General features: G+C 33.7%; 2 protein-coding genes across 2 annotated transcripts; one reads left to right on the top strand and one right to left on the bottom strand.

The window, feature by feature from the left end:
• The first annotated feature begins 10,052 nt into the window (after positions 1–10,052).
• LOC132622401 (probable pectate lyase P59) lies at positions 10,053–13,552 on the top strand. Its single transcript, XM_060337008.1, has 4 exons — positions 10,053–10,397; positions 11,066–11,478; positions 12,130–12,641; positions 13,143–13,552. Exons 1-4 carry the CDS (start codon positions 10,210–10,212, stop codon positions 13,368–13,370), a joined length of 1,341 nt encoding a protein of 446 aa, XP_060192991.1. The 5' UTR covers positions 10,053–10,209; the 3' UTR covers positions 13,371–13,552.
• A 944-nt stretch (positions 13,553–14,496) lies between these two features.
• LOC132621686 (FACT complex subunit SSRP1) lies at positions 14,497–22,918 on the bottom strand. The gene is made up of 16 exons (XM_060336035.1): positions 22,762–22,918; positions 21,783–21,968; positions 20,416–20,521; positions 19,262–19,398; positions 19,025–19,108; positions 18,814–18,908; positions 18,624–18,732; positions 18,387–18,473; positions 18,218–18,310; positions 17,870–18,067; positions 17,637–17,782; positions 17,404–17,548; positions 16,908–17,003; positions 16,646–16,816; positions 15,213–15,291; positions 14,497–15,025 (listed from the first exon to the last, which is right to left on the bottom strand). Exons 1-16 carry the CDS (start codon positions 22,813–22,815, stop codon positions 14,898–14,900), a joined length of 1,914 nt encoding a protein of 637 aa, XP_060192018.1. The 5' UTR covers positions 22,816–22,918; the 3' UTR covers positions 14,497–14,897.

Raw genomic sequence — 22,918 nt, 5'->3', positions numbered from 1 at the left:
AGACTAGGTAGAATAAATAGGTTCCTCCATTCACCACATACTTCTAGGGAAATTAGGTGAATAGAGGGGTGATGGGCTTGGCCCACTACTCAAGTCATTTATTATTAATTAAACAATTGCACTTAACTAACAACTCCTTCATCCCACTGATCGTAAAAAAAAAAAAAATATAATAATACATCTCATACCTTATTGTACCTATAAATATGTAAACTGTATACATATAAATATTTATGTCTTACTTACCTACTTCAGAAGGTGAATGGTTAAAACTAAGCAAACCACAATAAAGGGTTAATTCTAAAATTCACTCGAAAAAAATATCGGTTGTTACATCTCCTCTACCCCTACTAGTTCATCAATGTTTCCCACGTTTGTTGGATTTGCTTGAAAAATTTGAATAGGCATCGTTAAATTGAAGGGATTATCATCATGCAATTCATTCCATCTGTAAGAATCTGATTTGCACCAAGTGCTGCATCATCATTTTATTCCATTAAGAAGAGATCGAATGAAGTCTGGTAAGAGAAATTAAAGTATGAGAAAAGTGATTAGAAGGAGGAAAATTGAGGGGTTGTAAAGTGTAGAGTTAAATCAAATAGCGACACAGATTATATATTTCTTGAATTCAAGTGAAGTGAGTAGAGTTGCAGTGGGCGATGTATTTGAATAAAATGGAGATATTCTTGATTCTTGAAATTTACTCCAGATTAAATCAAAATAGCGACACAGATTATATATTTCTTGAATTCAATTGAAGTGAGTAGAGTTGCAGTGGGCAACGTATTTGAATAAGAACGGAGATATTCTTGATTCTTGAAATTTACTCCAGTATTAAGAGTTTCTATATTTTTATATTTATTTTATTATGTTCGGATTATATTGTACACTTTTAGTCCTTAAGGACCCATTTGGCCATTAGAATTATTCACTTTTTTTTTTTAAATTAACATTTCGGCGTGAAAATTGGAAGATGCCAAAACCTTGTTTTCACTATTTTCACTTTTAGGTTTTAAATGTTGCTTTTGTTTTTTCTATTTGGAATTTTACCCTAAATCTTTTATTTTTATAAATTTGACCCCATTAATATCGGTCAACAACTAGGGAAATACCCAACTTTTGTTTCTTGAATATTTCCCAATTTGTTTCTTGTTGGTGCCTTACATTGTGTGAGATTCAAGATTGTGATCTGATTACTTTATATGGTTTCCGTTTATTTTCCTACCTCTGCTTTGCTTTGCAACAATTATGATCTACTCTTAAAGTGTGTGTATCACCTCTACCTTCACATGTGATGTCTGAATTACGTTGCAGAGAAACAACAATATCTGAATGTCATATATGAAATAGAACATTTCAATGTAATTCTTGCCAATTGACACTCTTTGGGAGTTAATCAATTTGAACAAAATAATAAGCATTAGAGTTAACGAATATAGTTTCATATATTGCATAACATAACTAGGATTAGAGTTAACAAATATGATTTGGATAGAGGAAGAAAATAATAAGGATAATAAATTCGGGTAAATTAGTAAAGTTGGTGATTTTGCTAGTTTTAAAAAAAGCGATTTTGTTTTGTTTTTATGGCCAAACACCTACTTATTAAATGTAGAGTTTAAGTTCTATATGTTGACTAGTGGGCATTTGGCCCGGGCTTAAAATTAAAATTAAAAGTTAAATTTGTAATTACTTTTTATTTTTTTCCCTCTTCCTTGTGACATTAAGCTATTGAAAGATTAGTTTGATTTTTTCTGCAAACTCTAGCACGGACCCAAAATCAAGATTGAAAGTTACAATTGCAATTATTTTTTATTTTTCCCCCCACTCATTATGACATTAAATTATTGAAAGATTAATTCGATATTTCTTGCAAACTCTTAAAAACTAAAGGCTTCCCATATATTTAAATTGCATAAAAATATTTAAAAATTGAACAAAAATTCTTTTTTTGTCCTTACTTTAGACCCCCCACCCCACCCCACCCCCACCTTTTTTTTTTTTTACCTTCAAACAAATACATGACATAAAGTATCTTAATTTTTAACAACAGATATCCAATATAACATTTTCTTTAAAAAGAAAAAAATAGTTTGGTTCTAGAGACATCAATTAGATATGCTATATTTATTTGTTTGTTGAGATTTTAATGAGGTTACTTATAAATAAAAATAAAATTTTATACTTTATAAATGTTTGTAGATGTTAATTCAATTAAATTATACAAAGTATATTGAAAAGACGAAGAAAATTAATTACTTTTTCTTGGGTGAACAATTACATTTCTTAATACAATTAGACTTTCCTTTTACTTTCTAAAAATTTACGTGAAGAGAAAATGACATTTTTTCCATTTGCTAGTTTAAATGGTACATTATTTTGTAAAATGCATATTTTAATTATTTTCTCAAACACAAATGAAGATTCAATGCTTCATGATTCATTTAATCATGTTTCCCTATACTAACAAACACTGCCTAACATATTTTTTACCGCGTAAAAAAAAAATGATACTCAAAAAACATAACAAGTTTACTCTCTTTTGTCACAAGATGTTGGACATTACTACTACTAGAAAACTAAAAATGTTTCATTAGCTACATATTTTTCAAAGATGTTCTCAACATTTAAACTACTCAATCAAGTTCATATTATAATTTCTTTTTATGTAACTTTTAAGAGTATTTTATATATTAAGAAATATATTTATGAATTCATACCAAAAATTGAACTGCCTAACCACATAGTACGTCTTGCATTATTTTTTTTCCAGATGAACGCAATATAAATTACAACTTACATTGTTCATTATGCATAGAAAATGTAATTAAGTATGCGTGCATCATATTTAAAAAATAAAATATTATAATACACAAAATAATATCCAAAAAAAAAAAGTTAATTTTGTTGAGCATGAACGATATGGCAATCAACATACAAACCAACAAAACATGCCGATGAAAAGATTCAAATTTCAATGTTGTTAACAAATGATTAGATAAAAAAAAAAACTAGGTAACAATATCTAATCCAAATTAAGACCAACTTTATCTATTAAATTTTCAAAGTTTCACACTAAGCAATTAAAGAGCTGTTAATTAGAGAAATTTCAATTTTTTGTGCAATACATGTTTTAATTAAGGTAACTGCAAATGTGGTGTACTCTCCCATTCAAATTATGCATAGTGACATGTTTTTTTTTTTTAAATTGACATCATCACAATTCACAATTTCTTAAGCGTAAAAAGAGGACCTTAAAATTTTCTAAATTTACCAAAATTTGGTGTGACACCTTAAATAATAAAGAAATAAAGTAGGACTAAAAATAAGCCATATGAAGAAGTTATAGGACATGTCATCACCTTCAAAAAGTTAGTCTAAGGGATTTTCTATAATAAAAAAGGCTTAGGAGTGCCCTAATATTTCTAAAACACTCCATAGTAGAAGAAACAATAAAAGACAAATATAGGAATAAATTTGGAAGAGGAAACCTTTAGTTGGCAACGTTAGTTGTAATGTAACCAAGGACTCTAACTAAGTACTACAAAAAAGTTATATTGATCCTTATTATATATAGTAGTGTTGTAAGAATATATATATATACAATCAGGTTGTTTATAAGGTAATAATAGACGAATGTTTTCATAAACTTTAATTGAATTAGTTGTTATTACATGTGAATTTCCCTTTTAATATAACTCAAATTCTGACATGTATAAGTTATTCTCTAACCAGCTTCTTGTTTGCAGCGGGTAGTGCCGAAATTAATACGTTATACCGCACCCTTCTTCATTTTTTTTCTCTATTTGGCCCTTAATACATCCTTCTTAGAGTTAATTCCCTAAATAGTCATTCATGTTTTGACAATTATCTCCTAATATCACTTTTGTTTCTTTTGGGACTAGAATATCACTTAAATATCACAATTTTTCTCAAAAAATACTAAATATAACAAAACTCTTCTTCTCTCCTAGTTGGCATGCCATATCACATTATTATTTTTTTAATAAAAAATTAACGAAATAATTTCAAAGACCTCCCTCCAAGTTTGTCTTGATAACACTTAGTTCCCTTGTGGTTTTAGATATTTACACTAACCTCCCTTATTTTGATTATTGTAACCAAACTTGTTTAAATAATAAAAAATCTATATATTCCAAATTTACCCTTTTATAACTTAATTATGGCTCATAACAGTTCTCTCCCCTAAAATTGTTAGGTATTATATTAATAGTTAGGCTAAAAATGTACAACTATCTTATATCTAAATAAGAAATCCTAAATTCTAGTGTTAATGTAATATATTTTTTCGGTAGTGTTAATGTAATGTAATATCACTGTGACAAATCCAAATTCTAGTGTTACGGTAATATTTTTCTTTGTTCTTATAATCATGTTATTAATAACAATATGTAACACCTCGTAGCTTCGGGCGAAGGTTTGACTCATAAGATGATAATATAATGGAACCAATATGAGGGTTATAGGAAGTGTTTTAAAAACCAATCAAGTCATAAGAAATGTCTTTGGGCAAAGCAAAGTTGGAAGCCACTCTACGGGGAATGTTTGCAAGTGAGTTTATAGAAGGTCTTACTTCCAACGACCATAACCCCTCTATTAATTTGGAATTTGGGAAAACTTCCTTGATGAAAGTTGTATCCCTTTGAAATAGCTTTCCAACGATATATTATGGGTCTTGAACAGAGCTATGCACAAGAAGTTATGCCTATTTTACCGAACACTGTGCAGAACCGACACCCGTCGCTTCTCGGGGCGCGTGAGGGCGCGTGAGAGAGCGCGCGATGGCCCTGCTTCGCGGACCGATCGCGAAACTCTGAGTTTTTAGCTGCAGACTGTTGCGCGATGCACCCGCATCGCGAAACAGGTCGATTTCGGGTCAAAAGTCGGGTTTACGCGTTTTTTTTGTTATATTTGGGATTTGGGGTTTATTTCCCCAACATCCCATTCACGAAAACTCTCTCTAAACTCATAGAGAACAAGTACCCAACCTTAAGAACCTTCCAAGGTAAGTTTTATCATGATTCTAGGTTGAATCCAAGTCCCCAAAACTCTTCTAATCCGTAGAGTTATGATTGGAACATATTTGTTGGATGTGAAAACCCTAGAACCCGAATTCAAGAGGATTGGACTTCAAAAAGGTAATGTTTCTTGGGAGAATAGTAAATGGATTTGATAAGAGAATTATATGAACTATGCTAGAGTTTTTGGATTGTTGACTTGGGATTGTTGTATTCATGTGAGTGATGAAGAATGATGTTAATTACATCTAATTGAGATTGTAAAATCATCTAGAAGTAATAGAATGGGGATTGGGTGAAGAAAACACCATTAATGAAGGTTGTGGAGCTTCATGCCCACCAAGTGTTTGATAAAATGCTTAGATGATCAAAGCATGGATATTGTTGCTAATATGGAATCCCTATGACCTGTATTGTTATAGATGAAGGTTGATGGGATTGAAGGACATAGTGATACGCTCAAAAGCAGGAAGTCAAGGTATGTAGACGCTATCCACGTGTGGGAACATCCTTGTTCTTCCTCATGTTTCAGTATTCCATGATTACACACCAAGTTTTAGGATTCTAGGTATATTCATGCTAAACCCTAGACACTTGAACCATGATGTATATTATATGGTCAGTTACAATTCCGTTTGATTAGTCTTAATTTACTGTTTTGGTAATTGAGACTCAGTCCGTAATCTATGAAAAACCCATAACTTGCATCCCATGGGTTCTATAACACAAGATATGAGATATTATGCTTATTTTCATGAAAAACTTTTATATATGTATTTATTGTCATGTCTTCATGTACCCATGTTCATGTCAAGATTCAGAAATCATGTTTTCAGTTATTTTCATGTTCGGGAGTTGTATTAATACCGAGAAGGCTCAGATAACCTGAAACTACGTATGCCAACGTAGGATAAGGATCGCTCCGCCCAGTCAGGACGATTCCTTCATGTTTTCCCCATTGAGGGATTTTGGATCCATTCATGTCATGTTCATGTCTCGTGCCCCGGCAAGGTACGAGATGGCTTAGCTGATCGGGCAGAGATCAGACTCCACATTTCTCCCCGTGGTGGTTCATGTCGGTATTACAGATTATTACAGATTATTTCATGCTTACAATACTCATGTTTATGTTCAGTTTCAGTATTCAGTTTCAGTTTCAACTTCATGTTTATATACTCATGCTCATGCTCATGCTCATGTTCATGTCCAGGTTTTCAGTTTCAGTTCTTATCATGTTATTTCATGTCCCATGTTATTTCATTCAGTTGCTTACATACCAGTACATTCAATGTGCTGACGTCCCCTTTAATTGCCCGGGGGCCTGCATTTCACGATGCAGGTACTGATATACAGGACGACACATCTGCTCAGTAGGACAGCATTCGTATCAGCTTATTGGTGAGCCCCATCTCATTCGAGGTTTAGTCAACTTTTGTTTATGATTAGTTATGCATCTAAGGTATGCTGGGGGCCTTGTCCCAGTAAGTATGTTTTCCAGTCAGACTCATGATAGAGGTTTCATAGACTAGACAAGTCAGTTATGTCATGTCAGACATTCGGAGTCGTATAGCCATTTTGGCTCATTCATGTTATTTCTGCACTCATGTTTAAACAAGCATTTTTATTAAGTATTATGACTTACTACGTTTTACAAAGGCTCATCATGCATTCACGTTATATTCCGCTTATGTTATGTATCATGATGATTCAGCAAGCCATGTGGTTCGCTCGGTCACATGCAGTCAGGGACCGAGTGCCGTGTTACGTCCAGGCCATGGTTCGGGGCGTGACACAATATTTAGGCTAAAATGAGCACATCTCGCTTTTACAATTCAGAGGGTGAGATGAATAATCGATTTTTTAAATTCTTATAGTTGTATAACTGCAATAAGTTTTAAACTAATTATTTGGGTAGAAGGAGCATAATTATATTTACGAAAAAGGGTTGGAAACTGTATATACAACATGAGACTTTAAAAATTATCAATGAAGCCCAAGCTTTTTGAATCAATTTTCATATCACAATTGTTGAATGTCATATTTTAGCGTTTGAGATTAAAATTTTCAAGCACAAGAAAAAAAAAACCCAGCACTTTACCTATCAAAATTAGATAGTTATAAACTAGAAAAAATCTTACGATCAATGAGAAGCTATTATTATCAAAAGTTTAAACATTATAAATAAGGTTACAAAAGGGTATATTAGGAACATAAATAATTTTTAGTATTTAAAATTAGTTTGGTTATCAAAGAATCAAAATAAGGAAGGCTAGTGTAAAGGAAACTAAGTGTTATAAAGACAAACTCGGAGGGAGGTCTTTGAAAGTATTTTATAAGTTTATTATTAGAAAATAAAATTTTACTGTAACATGGCATGCCAATTAGGAGAGAAGGAGGTTTTGTAATGTTCAGTATTTTTTGAGGAAAATTGTGATAGTTGAGTGATATTCTAGTCCTAACAGAAACAAAAGTAATATTAGGAGGCAATTGTCAAACCATGAGTGACCTTTTAGAGAATTAAATCTCTCATTTGATAACTCTATGTTTGTAAGAGCGTTCATGGTGTAATCATTCCACTAAATTTCCTTCATTCATGGACATTAAAAATCTACTATCTGGAAAGTCATCTAGGAATTGGATTTGTATATAATTGGACCTAATTACACAATATTACATGTATTTGTTTTATGGAATTCAGTATAATTAAAGAGTGCAATTACATCTCCAAATCTTATATGGTTTACACTGCAATTACAATCTAAGATATTTTTTCTAAATATTTTTTTGTTTCTTCATATAATATTACTATTTTTTTTACGAGCTGAGGATTTATTGGTAACAACCTCTCTATCAAGGTAAGGTCTGTGTACACCTTACCTTCCCAGATTCTACTTGTGGGACTACACTGGGTATTGTTGTTGTTGTTGTTGTTGTATTACTACTTCTTTTTTTTTTTTTTTTTTTTTTTGTTTTACACTATTCTCTTCCATTTCTCTTATTCACTTGTTTCAACCTTCCAACACGTTATTTATGGTATGGTTCCATATAGTTTTGCAACTTCTCATATTTTGCTTCTTCCTTTTTTATTTTTCTTTGTTTTTCTTAGTTGTTAAACATGATTCATATTTTCTCAAGCGTTGTTTTCTATTCATTTGTACAAATACCTATTATGAAAAAAAATTATATTCTATGCTCATATTTATCTTTTAGTTATTTAAAAAGTGCAATAAATCATAACTTTCATATTATATTTATATGAGTTGGTAAAAAATATTAAATTCCCAATTGAACTATTATTGATTATTTAAAGCTAAGATACTATTTATTTAAAAGATAATCAAGATACTGCTTATTTTTTCTTTACTATATCAGTGTCAATTTATAATTATTTAATATTTTATTTTAAAGAAGAATATGTAGTCTAAATTTCTAGTAATACATAATATTTAATATTTTTTACATATATATGTATTTGTCACATATTAAAGTTTGTTTACTTCTTCAGCTGAAAAGAAGTTTATTTAACTTCTTATAAATAATTTTATCCTTAAAATAATATGTGATAATGTAATTACACCTTTTCGACCAAACTAGTTTTTTTCTATCTAAAATGACTCAAACGTGTCATATAACTTTCATCGTACTAATATTCTTCAAAGAGCAACTTTTCCAAAAGTTTCAGTCAAAAATAAAAATTACGAGTTTGTGTGAACTGTGAAGTTTTAACTTAGCCTTAAAGGAGGTATGTAAAAAATGCACGTAACTTGTAAGGGCAAGAACACTTGGATGGACGTAGTTAATTAATTCAGACTCCATGCAATTGAAACAATTAAATAGATGTTGACTGGGAGAGCATATATATGTGATTAAGCAGCTAATATCAATCCCAAGATTGAGTCCATTACTGTAATCACCTGGGCTGCTACAATATTGTAAAAATAACACAGATGGCAACAAAAAGGATTGGTTGGACAGGAGGTATCTTCAGGGTAATGTTTAAAAAGCAAAATTGATGATTAAATAGTATATCAGATTTGTAATTTAAATAACGTAAATAATCCAAAGACTTTCTTTAATTAAAGTTCATTTGGATGTGAGAATTCAAATATATGGTTAGCTAGCGGTGTTCACGGAAAACCAAAAACAAAATCGAACCAAATCGAAAATCGAAGTAAAAAAAAACACCTTTTGGTTTGATTTGATTTTGATTTTTAATTTTAGAAACCGAAAATTTGACTTGATTTTGATTTTAAGCAAAATATAACCGAAATAACTAAACAAAACTGACAATATAAATATCTATCTAAAAATTATAATTTTTATATAAATGATGTCATCCAATTTGTTACTAGTTTAATTATTATATGTGATTTAATAAATATTAGATTAATACGCAATTGGTAATCTTCGATTTTTAATTACTCTACGTACATCAAATACTTCTTTAAGAGGAAAACTAAAATGAGGTATATGAGAGTTGATAAGTAAGCAAATCGTGCATTCCTCTTTTAACATGTGAAACTTACTATAAACATTTCTTTTGATGTTGTGATTAATATTTTAAACTTTACCAAAACAAATGTGAGATAATAAGTAAAAGATGATTACTTATTACAAGCAAGAGACTCTACAAGAAGAAAAAAAAAAAGGCAATGGAGATTATGATTTATGGGTGCTGTCATGTAGGTGATCTAAGCATTGACTAATATGTGTAATGTTTGTTAATCCAGATTGAATTTGGTACAAAATACTTAATTGTTATTTATCAACGGACAAATGTATTTTTAAAGTACCAAAACAAAATAAAACATAGTACTTCCTGAAATTGAGTCAAACTTTTTACGAACAATCTTCGGGTATTTTTGGACCATAGGCAAGTAATATAATTAACCATGCACTTGTATAAGCTGTTTGCCTTTGAAATAAATGGCTATGCGCATCTTACGGTATTTGTCCTTTAATTTGCCCATTAGCATCTAGTATTTAACCCAACATTTTTTGCCAGAAAAAAAACACATCTTTTTAACGTTGTTGCTTTTTTAGGCTACAACAAAGAGGGTCTCACCCCTAAACATCCAAAGGGTTTGACCCAATTAAGACCTTCTTTCATATATTTTAAAAACCAAGAAAACTTCAACTGTGATTCTTAATTAACTATAAATCCTAATTAATGACAGGATCTAAGCTGATATATTTGTGTCTGTTACTATTTTCCACATTTTTGGCAATAAATGGCCACATTGGTGACTTTGATGAGGTGTGGCGGAGGAGAGCCCAGGAAGCTGATGAATGGGCTCTTCAGGCCTATAAGCCCGACCCGATGAATGTCACCCTTGCATTTGCCAAACAAACTAGGGAGTACGTTCATTAATTTCCTCCCTCTCTAATTTCTAGTAATTCTTTTTTGTTTGTTGTGCTTATAACCCTTGCAATTATAGTAACATCAATAATTAATTTAGGTGGCATTTGTCCATAAAAGATGCCTCGAAATCTTTCTATAGTTTCTTCTCTTTCTTTTATTTTTTTTCAAAAATGTGCCCCTTCAACAAGTTTTACAATTTTATCCAAAATACTATTTTTTGCAATAACTTTTCTTTTCTCCAAAAATTTAACAAATGGCTCTTCAACTATTTACTCTATTAAATATGACACCACCACAATTTGTGGAGCCGAAATATTTATCCTTTCATTTATAGCAATTTTTACGTTGTTTCTTGTTATCTAATTTAATATTAAAACAGTAAGAATTGGATATTTAAATTGAGACCGAAAATTAGAATTTTTTTACCCTCATACACTGAACGCTTTCCAAAGAGAGTAGCATTTTAGGAAATTATAAATATTGTAACGCAAAAAAGGTCCAGAATGCAATTTTACAATGCATAACCATCTGATCCTGTAAAAAAAAAAAAAAAAATCTAGCATCACAAAATTCAAATTCATTCTAGTCCCAAAAATGTAAAACTGGCTAAAAATTTAATTTCTGGACTCGATTACTGATCATTTTAACAAAAACTATAAAACAGGACCTTGGAGGACATAAAGGAAGCGAAGAAGCTGGCAACAAATGAAACAAGGAGACAATTAAAAGGAGACAAAAAATACAACGGGCCTTGTTTAGTCACAAACCCAATTGATAGGTGTTGGAGATGCCAACCAAACTGGGCTGACAATCGTCAAAGATTAGCAGATTGTGCAATGGGCTTTGCAAAAGGGACCACTGGTGGAAAAGCTGGTGATATCTACATTGTTACGGACAATTCGGATGACAGTAGCGATCCAAAACCAGGAACTCTCCGTTACGGTGTAATTCAAAAAGAGCCATTGTGGATTATTTTTGCTAAAAGCATGAACATTAGGCTGACTCAAGAACTCATAGTGCAAAGTGATAAGACCATTGATGGCCGTGGAGTTAACGTTCACATTGCAAATGGCGCAGGTATATATACATACGAACGAATTTTAAGTGTTTGGATAAGTTCATAAATAACTAGGCTGATCAAACTAGCTTATAAATTTTTTTGATTGGTTTATATACGTGTTTAATAAATACTAATAGAGGCGGAGCTAAATTTAAAGTTTATGTGTTCTGAACTTACTAACGTACCCATAGCTCGTTTTAGTTAGTACTAAAATCGCAATTAAATATACATATTTAATAAATTTCCTAGTACAAATACACAGTCTAAGCAAAAGTTACTGAATTCGTCGAACCCGTACCTGATAGTGTAGCTCCGCCCTACATACCCAAAACGTTTATAAGTCAAACTCGGTCAAAAGTCAAAAGTTGGTCACCCCTAACTTATGAGTTTTCAGGTAACAATCACTTTTGATTTTGATCAAATCTTTTACTATTTTATACAAACTATTTTAACCCTGTGTACGTCATTTTTCCTTTTCTATACAAAAATATATACCTTTTTTTTAAAGAGATAGTTTAAGGGCATTTTGGTCATTTTAACAAAGGACAGTTTCATTATTTCTATTCAAACATGTAAGTGCTTATTAATTGATAAAAAGTCGAGGCTTGTCAACTATTTTTAAGCAGCTATAACTCAAACGAACTTCTAATCATATTATGTCTGGACAGGTATCATGTTACAGTACGTCAAGAACGTAATCATCCACGGTCTCCACATACACGACATTCACGAAGGCAATGGTGGGTTGATCAGAGACGCTGTGGACCACATTGGCCAACGGACAAAGAGCGACGGAGATGGTATTTCTATATTTGGTTCGTCAAATATATGGGTCGATCATGTGTCAATGTGGCGTTGTTATGATGGGCTTGTTGATGCTGTGGAGGGATCCACTGCTGTTACAATATCTAACAGTCACTTCACTGATCATAACGAAGTTATGCTTTTTGGTGCGAGTGACAGTTCTTCAATTGATCAAAGGATGCAAATCACTGTGGCTTTTAATCATTTTGGGAAGAGATTGATACAGAGAATGCCTAGGTGCAGATGGGGTTTTATTCATGTTGTTAACAATGACTATACTCATTGGAATATGTATGCTATTGGTGGTAGCCAACATCCCACTATTATTAGCCAGGGTAATCGTTTCATTGCTCCACCTGACCAGTTCAAGAAAGAGGTAATTAATCAAACATTCCCATTCAATTTTTTTGTGGCTTCTTGGTTAACCTCAAGTAGTTTGGGCATGAATATGGAAGTGTATCACTTAAAAGATAACTATACTAACTGACCATAAAGAGTGAAAGTAGTAACTTCGAAGATAACTAAAAGATAACTATAGACGATGCTCCATAAAAAGTAGGACTCGTAATATGAAAATAGAATGTACGCAGAACTTACGGTAATAGGATAAAATAAATCGACAGTGTAGAATTTCTTACGGTAATAGGATAAAATAAATCGACAGTGTAGAATTTCTTTTACATTGTCGGCGCGTATAAGTTATATCCCTAGAAAATAAGGCAAAGTACTTATTACAAGTTAAACATGCAGTGTAAAAATCCTTTACATTGTCGGCGTATACAAGTTACGTCCACTTGGGGCTGAGGTATAATAGCTCTGGTTTCCATACTATTGCTGATCTTTGCATCTGGATTTTTTTTTTCATGTGCAAATGCAGGTAACAAAGAGGGACTATTCCCCAGAATCAGTATGGCAACAGTGGACTTGGAGATCACAAGGTGATCTATTCATGAATGGAGCCTTCTTTGTTGAATCTGGAGATCCAGATTGGACCAAGAAACACATCGACCTTTTTGATGGGATTGCATCAGCCTCAGGGGATGACGTCACTTGGATTACAAGGTTTTCAGGCGCACTAAATTGCAAGCCAGGACAAGCTTGTTAGGAGAGTTTTGTCCTATACATATCCTATACATATTATCACCACAGCGAAGTCGTTGTCATCATATATATGTCCTTAGTTTTACGCTGTATGCACTTATTGTATCAAAATTCTTTGTAATTTTGAGTTGTTAAGGATTACAAAAGCACAACGAAATGAAAAAGGGACTAAAAATTGCAAATTCATACCAATTTACTGGCTATGCAACTCTGTGTCGATGCTTTGGTTCGCAAATTTAGATGCAATCTCTATATCAGTACGCAGTTTGTTAAAAGCTAAAAAGAAAAATATACGAACCATTCCACGAGTTTGAAAACCGAGGAAAGACCAAGACATGGTCTAAAGAACCATACTAATGCATTTTCATAAATTAGTTTATAGGCCATATTACAATCAAATTTCTGTTGTAGTATTAGTACTTTATATTTCTTCTGTTGGGGATGGATACTAGTCGTTTATCCATAACTGACATTGCTTTAAGAGGAGGGATTTTAATGAGAGCTAGTTGAAAGCAATCTTTTTCTTGAAATGTGAAGTTAGGTGAAAAAATCTAAAATTTGCTTGTTGGCTCGTAATTAATCAACCTACTATGGTACAAAAATGTAAAAAGACAAATATCATGTAGTACAAATTTTCGCAGGACTAGCTTTTTTAAGTGATTCGACCAAAGACAATATAACAGTCAAGAGATTTACTATTTCCCCTTATTGCTTCTTAGTTGTTCCAACATAGTCCCTGTATCTAAAGTCTAAAACACTCGTGTTTGTATTGGTCCACTAAGAATTATCTGGCTTATAGAAGTTGACAATTTTTGTTAGCCTCCCCATTTCTTCGGAAATACAAATCTTTTCCCCTCATTTGTCTTAAAATGAATTGTTTATAATATTAAACAATTGTACTGCTTTCTTTTGAAAATTTGAATCGAAAATGATTTGATTTCTAAGTCAGATTTTCCAAAGTTTCTGCCGTTCACCAAGTTCACATTCGAAGAAGTTCTACAAATTATTGGCAGCAATAATCATGTATAGAGCAGGGACAGATCTACAATGTCACTGATGGGTTCGTGACCCAATAACTATTGCCCGGAACTTATGTATGTGTTTTCCAATTCACTAAATATATTTAAATATTTAACCATAAATCTAATGGATTATATATTAACTTAAAAATTCTTACAGGAATACAAAACTTTTAAATCCTAGATACATCTCTGGTAAAAAGCACACCAAACTATAAAACTACATCTTTATATTCTGAAAACACAAGTTAAGGATAATTTATGCAGTTAGCTCCCAGATTATGCTGCTACACATACATAGGAATATCTAGAAATACTCAGCATGTCGTGGACAATTAGATTCGTTATGCTGTCGATTAGAAGTGCCTCATGACACCTATTTCTCATCTGCCCCAAAACTTGAACTTGACATAAACGTCAACAGCAAGCACTCCCAACTACGAACCACAAATGCTGATTAGGCACTTCTCGACCTTCTAAGTTCCTATTCTCAATCTAAATGATTTTTGCACTTAGGAACTCCCAGAATCATTCCCTGAATCCACGGCAGTCGGCTGAGGGTTCTTGTAACCACTGATCTGATCGCTGTAGCGTTTCTTATCTGCCTTAGCCATTGCCTCATAGGGTTCTTTCTCCTCAGCTGCAAAATCATTAATCCAACAAGTGAGCCAAGGATGTATCAATTGCCCTTAAATATCAAATAATCTAAGAAAATAAAAACACAAAAACAAACTGCAACAAGCATGACCAAGTATTGTGTCAACCGCCTTTAAATATAAAATAGTTGAAGCAAATAAAACGAACGAAAAGAGACAAAAATAACCAACCTGACAGCTTGTTCCATCTCTCTCCAAGAACCTTCCCAACGTCAGTGAAGGAGATTCCAGGATTACTTTTCTTCACATTCTAAAAAATAAAACGGAAGGCATGTAAAGAACCATGATGAGCCTCAAAAGGTATCTCAAAGCAAGAAAAGCACACCAACTTAACAAAGCAGCAGGTTACCATAGACTGATGGCGCGTGGTTGAAATTTCCATAAAACCAGAAAAAATTATGAAAAACTCATCTAGGGAAGTTAATGAGAAATGAATACAGAAAACTTATCACAATGATACAAACGGGTACACAAATATAGAAATGCTTCCCGAAGGACTCCAAACAGTCACCATTACCGCTGATCAGCAATTACACTCACTACAAACATATCCAGTCAACTGCTTTAAGAACTCTCATCACAAACCTTTTGCAAGTAATGAAATCAAAATGATAATTACTCCGAAAATAAGATACGTGAGATGATTCTTCTCTCGAACCAGATATAATCAAATTTTAGGAAAGGAGACAAGCCCATTTACATTTTGTGGTGCATTTTGGCTCCCAGATTATCATCCCACCAAAGGAATAACAGAGTTGTGCTTAAGTCTACTCATGGTTTTTTTTTTTTTTTTTGAATTTGATTATGAACTCTGTTTGTTAGTCCTATAGCTCCTGTAGAAACATCCAACAAACAAAATATTGGTAGTGTGTCCCTTGTTAAATTTATCAGGGATCCAAAGCCTGGGTTTCGTTTGTATTTCCTATTTTCTTTCCACCCCGAGCATTCTACTTTAGCCACTAAGTCTCTCAGTCAACCCTGCACGAGAAATAAGCCCTTTTCACTATCCATGGTTCTTACAATCTTATCTATCCATGCCTTTGTCCTCAGGGACACAGAATTTGTTAATATAGGAAATCAATCTACTATCCAGAATGCTTTTAGTTTGGAACTCTCCCCTAACCATGTATGCTAGATGTGCTACTGCCCAAATGTTCGATGAAATTCCCATGAAAGGTACCGGTTCAAGGAACTCAATTAATTCAGGATTTATAAACAAAGGGATTCTAGAATGGGATTAGGGTACTCAAAAGAAATTATGGGCTATGGCAATTTTTGAGTTTTACGATTTTATCAGCTTGATCATGGACTAGATTTTCTTGTTGTTAATAACACGATGATGCATGGATTGGTTGTTTTGAGTATCCTGGACTCCAAATACATTCATGTGAGAAAAGCTAGACTTAGTTATGCAGCACTGGGTGCTTGTTTTTATTCCCGACGAGGAAAGAAGACCTTGTTCCCTTCAAAACGAACATTATATTTTAGTAACTCTCATCACCAAAAAGCTGGGACACAGACCACGGAATGCAGGGAAAAGTCATCAAAGTTCCATCAGCATGAGAAACACACACAGATAAGAAATCCTGTAACAGAATACCTACCTCTCTTTCACTCTGCGAGAAGAACATAAAAGCACTAATTGCCCTCTTTGGGGCATTTGGATCCTTCTTCTTTTTCTGTTTTTTCTTCTTCGACCCATCATCATCTGCCTTTTTCCTGCTTGTAGACGGCTTTGAAGTTACCTCCTTTTTGGGCTTCTTTTTTGCAGGTTTCTGAAGCCACCATACATGAACATCAGCTCATACTTTTCCAATTTGCAAATTAGGACATGAAAATATATTAAATGTAGAAGGGAAATTATACCTCCTCATCACCGCTACCACTGGCATCAGATTCATCCCCTCCAGAATCATCAGTAGGAGACCCTCCATCATCCTTATCGAGGACAAAATCTTCGTCCTGAAAAGGTCATGAACATCAGACAGCATTTCAAGTTTTTTTTTTTTTTTGATGAATTAATTGATTCTATTCAAGGCATTAAGAAGATGCAAAGTAGTTACAAAAGATTGAGCACAAGAATGTTAGCTCTAGTACATAACCAAAGAACAAAAAAATTCCAAAAGGCTATCAGGGGAATCTACTGGGGATAAAAAAGCCCAACTATGTAAATAAAAAAGATATTTAGCTTTGAGCATAGCTTGACTAGTTGAAAGACCATCAAAATATCTTCTATTCCTTTCAAGAATTTTTGACAACAGAAGAGGTAAGAGAAAGATACAATCCAACAAGACACTTGAGGATGAGTTAGAAAAAGACGATCATGGAGTTCAAGATGAAATATACAAATAGGCATGTTTACCTCTTCATCACTATCATCTCCACCTGCTTCATTCTTAATGCGCTCAAGATGCGGATCAACAGCATCATCGTCATCATCGGGCAAAACAGGAACACCTTCTGTAGCCCGAGCTTCATTAAGGTTCATTATTTTCAAACCCTTTGAACTGCATTACTCGATAATTGTGTCAGAAAGACGAAGTAGACTTTTTAAAGCCCATATTGAGAAAGAAGAAGCTTGAAAGTCACGCTTACTTGATGAAATCAAAAAGATTGTGGTACTCATTTCTCTGGATATTCCGGAAAAGATGTTCTTGTTCAGTCTTCAGTCTAATGAGAAGATCAAAGTAATGCATGTTTGCTGTTCCCGCAGCATGCCTCTCAAACTCCACATAATCAATCTAATTGCATAATGAAATAAGTCAAAATTTCAAGAATGAAAACGTATAGCTCACAAGATTTTGAGCCTTATAGCAACTTGAGTATACCTCCTCATGCAGTATAAGAGTTGGTGGTTTAGGTAAGAAGAAGAAGCTCTTCTCCAGAGGATAGAGGAGTCCATCTTCAGCTTTCAATGAGGACTTCACCGCATACCCATCTTGACTGCTACGAAACTTCCCTGGTTTAGTGACTTTGGCACCGGACAAGCCCCGTAAAATTTGAGTAAAAATGTCATGGATAAGACCCTGGTTCATAAGTCAAATTATATGCTAATAAGTAAACAAACACCAAACACGTGTCCATAACTTTAAGCAGCAAAAATGGAATATAATGAACTTGCATTTCTTCTTTCTCAGTTGATGCAAATCCAAATGACTACCAAAAAAAAAAATTACCTTGTAACCCATTAGCAGCCTATCCTTGTATTTCGTATTTAAAAGATCTTCGCTTAGAGCCAGCGAAAGGTCTACCACATTGTCAGTCTCAAACTGGTAAGACAAAAAGTCAGCAGGTTGATACCAAAAATAGAATGTATGTCATTATCCAATATTCATCAATCAATACCTGCAATACAATGTGCGGATACAAAGTTTGGCCCTTCCTAATTGGAGGATCAAGAGTGATAACTACTAAAGTGTGCGGTTGATTATGCTGCAAAAGCAGAGAAATCGCATTTTCAACGACACTAACTTAAAAGTTCAATGAAGACAATTTCAAAAGACTCCATGTAGAAATTAAAAGGAGTAGGCATAGCTAAAACATTGATGAAGGCGCTAAAAGGTGAATGAACATAGAAATAACCTTCGGCAACAAAAAAATACGGACTACGCTGCTGTACTGAATTTTAAAGTCATTGGCTTGCCCTTGCAAGCGCAAGAATGAGAGATGAAGCTCAACATTGTAACGACCCCTGCAGCATATGGGCACATGTTAATCTCTGAAGCAAAAAATAGATAGTAATAATGAATGACATGAAAAGCGCTTAACCAACCTTGGAGTAAGAATAGCAATGCCGTCAAATGTGACAACAGCTTCCTCGCCTCCAGCACCCACATCAGCCATTGACATGATTTTGTCACGAAAAACCTAATAGGTACAATCACATTACTCAATTTCTACCAAGAAAAGTTACCATGTCATGGAAGGGATTAAGGATCCTCTCCAGTGAATTCAAATAATTGAATTGATACGCCTTTGCTTACTTGAGCAGGAGGTCGGTTTTCATCACCAACAAATTGAGTGTTTGAATTAGGGATGTGAAAGCTGATTTCCATCAGCGAGTCTTTCTGCAATCAATAAAAGTGTGGCTTACTAAGACTAGAGCGGCTTCAAAGCATTAGTCAAGAAGTGTGCCATTCAAGTAGGACTGGGCATGACTACCAAATTAGGAACACATTAATGTAAAGGGAACTCCTCAGCAATCATCGAACAGTGAGTACCTCATTAGCTCCAGTTGTATCATCTACATGGAACTCCAACATAACATCATTTTTTCCTTGAAGCTGTGTTTGAGAAACATCTGCTAATGATATCTCAAATGCTTGCTTCGAACCAACAAGAAAAGCAAGCATATTCCCTGCAAAAAGAGAAGTAGAGTCAAATGTGTCTGCACATTCCAAATAAAATTGATGTTCCAAGAGAAGATCATGTTCAAAAGTATATACTCCCTCTGTCCCAATTTATGTGATACACTTTCCTTTTTAATCTGTCCCAAAAAGAATGATACATTTCTTTATTTAGAAATAACTTAACTTGAAACTTCCCCTTTTACCCTTAATGAAATGATCTACAACCACACAAATATCTATGACTTGTTTTAGACCACAAGTTTCAAAAGTGTTTTTTTTTTCTTTCTTAAACTTCGTGCCCAGTCAAACTATATCACATAAATTGGGACAGACGGAGTACCAAAATAGAAAGAAAAAGAAAAGTAAGTATCAAACAAATAGAAAAAAAATATCAGTACACACACAGGTGGAAACAAATAAATTACACCATTGCGCCCGCTCTTTCATGTCATATGAGTTGCCCAACTCATAGAATAGAGCAGCTTTTTAAAGTGAGGTAACTAACTCATAGAATAAAGCAGTTGGTGATCTACTAGTAATCTGACACCAGAAGTAGAAAGAATGGGTCTCATGCTGGTAGAGAAGCTTAAGGACTGGGTGGGGGTGGGCGGGTTGGGGTTTCTCTTTTCCCTTTTGCCTTTGTGCCTTCAATATTTCCTCCTAAACCTTCAACTTTCCCATGTGTATTTCAAAAAAGAAAGTCCTTTGAAGATTGTGTAAAACCAATAGTCACTAAGAGTGCCCCATGTAGACAGAAGAATTACTAATATAACAGCTCTCTTCAGTATTAAATCTTGCTTCCACATATGATCTGTTGCAGACTATTAAAAGCAATATGTGCGTTGCAAACTTTCCATTTAGACCACTCTCATTCAGCCAGTTAAGTTGAGGCAAAAAAATCAGTATATGCGTGATTAAGGTTAATTTCAATTACAACTCATTTACACAAGAAGAAAATACATGTATGTCAAGCATAAGCAAATCAGGGAAGCCAGAGAAATCATGAAGAAAGTATATCTGCCAACCATTTAGATCAACTTCTCCCCAATTTTTCCCACTAACTGATAGCTGCTTTTCCTCCGGAGATATCCCGCAAGAATTCTGGAAATAGGTGGTCAAACTCACAACATCCTGCAAAGCAGTAAATACACAACTAAGGGACATCAAAACTGATAACACAAGATAATAATGCATGAATGTGCTCCATCCCAGAGGTCCTCCAGCTATCACATACATTGAAAAGATTCAGAGGCATAAACTTGTACAAAGAAGTTAGAGATAATCAACCTTTACCCATATCTTCATATGCTCCCTTCGTTTCAATTTGTTTGTTTGGTTTTGACTTGGCACGGAGTTTAAGAAATAAAGAAGACTTTTGAATCTTGTAGTCTTAAACTAAAGATATGTAGAATGTACCGAAAAGCTTTTTTATCTTGTGGTGGTCTCAAACATGCCTTGTGGAAAGTTGGAATTAAAGAGTTACAAAAAAAAAGGAAAGAGGAATTCTTTTTTAAACGGACTAAAAAGGAAAGTAAGACAAACAAATTGAAACGGGGGGAGTATCACTTTCTTTGGCTTCAATAAACAAACACCACAATAAACTCAGAACTTTGCTCCCCTTGTTTCTCTTTTTTTTTTTTTGGTAAAGTAATAAAATTCATTAGTAAAACATCAAGAAGATGCAAGGTTACAGATGGGAAAAGCTGACAGGCTTGGCAAAACCTGTAGAACAATCTAAAGATATCCTATCTCTACTGAACTAGAGAAAAGGAGCTGATAAAATCTAGAAAGTTACCCACATTGTTTACAGGGGCAAAAAAATGCCAACTAAAAAGACTAACTAAACACCTAGACTTTAGAGAGCAAATAGGAGTTGAGATTCCTTCAAAGCATCTGTTGTTTCTCTCCTTCCATAGGGTCCAAAAAATTACTGCTGGGATCATTCTCCAAATTCTTTTAATGGATTTGTCAACTCTCCAGAGTATCCAGCTAGCATATGCATCTTTGCTCCCCTTGTTTCTCTTTCCTCACAGCCTGTAATACAGTAGTGAATCTGCGACACTAAGCACTTCCAGTAGCCAGTTCCAAACTAGATGTGTGTTAGGTGTCCAAGTCACCCCTAATTCAATTAATTTACCGGTCAACGTGTAAGATTGATAACCATTATGAAGCCTGATGTGTCAATTCCCTGGGTTTCCCAAAATCAAATTATTCTTAAGTTGCTAATTACCATGTACTGAGTAACCTAGTAATAATATTTTCAAACCTATTCTGGCTAATCGTCTATGCTTCTCTCCATTGGTTAAGCTGTTTCTATTCCACTCCGTCAGCAATGTAATAGTTCAAGAAGCTGATAAATTGGAACTTACTAAAAACAAAATAAAAGACTTACCTGGTCACGAAAGCCAGTAAATTTGTAGTAAAGACCATCCTTAATCCGCACACCCAGCTGATTAGATCGAGGAACCTTCATCCAAGTAAGGCCCACTATATCATCCTTGTCCACTTCCACAGCCTTACCACCACCTTGTTTCTTCCATAATATACCTCCAGACTGAACCTTGAGCTGCCCTGGATTCTGCATTTCTCAGAAATGAAAAATATAAGTTTTAACGTTAACAAACATGGTAGGCGTTTACGTCAAAAAAATAAATCTTTCTACCAAGGTAACATTGCACTCCCCTTTTTCATGGTATCCTAGCAATTCTTTTGTTTTTCCCTTTACTTTTTGTCCAAATGGATCCAAAACAAATGGAAATGTACCATAAAGACACTAAATTAGAACTAAAAACTAAGAAAAGCAAGAAACAGATAGAGTACAACATTAAGGTTTGCAATTACATTACAGAATCATCAATTAACAGGAGCTAGGGTTCCAAGTATCCATCTAAATACAACAAAAAATGAAGAAATTCTAACAAAACAAAACCAAAAAAAAAAAAAAAAAAAAAACAGGCTTTAACATTCACCATCCCCTTTTTCGGGTGTATAGTGGAAATTCTTTTATTTTTTTTCCTTTTCTTTTGTCCAAATGGAACCAAAACAGATGGAAATGTACCATAAAGACACTAAATTAGAATCAAAAAGTAAGAAAAGCAAAGCAGTAAACAGACAGAGCACAAAATTAGGGTTTGCGATTACATTACATTACAACAAATTCATGAATGAATAGGAGCTAGGGTTCCAAATGTCGATCTAAATCCAACAAAAAAAGACGAAATTATATCAAAACTGGAAAAATAGGGTTTGAGAAGAAATCATTACAAGGATTTTATCGTAAAAAAGTAGGGTTTTCAGCATGCAAAAATCATATAGAACAAACATATGACACTCGAAATTAAAGCAGCAAAGATATTAAAAAAAAAACTTACGGTGCCTCCACGGCCGCCGAGGGAGATGTTGTTGAACAAGTGACCGTCCGTCATTGCTCCGTCAATAATATCAAAGAGAATGAAAAAATGCACACTGCTTGCACTGAGGAAAACCTTATATATATATATATATATATATACACATATCAACCTCCTC

This window comes from Lycium barbarum, chromosome 12 (genome assembly GCF_019175385.1).
Source record: "Lycium barbarum isolate Lr01 chromosome 12, ASM1917538v2, whole genome shotgun sequence".
NCBI classification, from domain to species: Eukaryota; Viridiplantae; Streptophyta; class Magnoliopsida; order Solanales; family Solanaceae; genus Lycium; species Lycium barbarum.
Note: the sequence above shows the minus strand (reverse complement) of the source record. Positions and strands in the feature narration are given on the sequence as shown.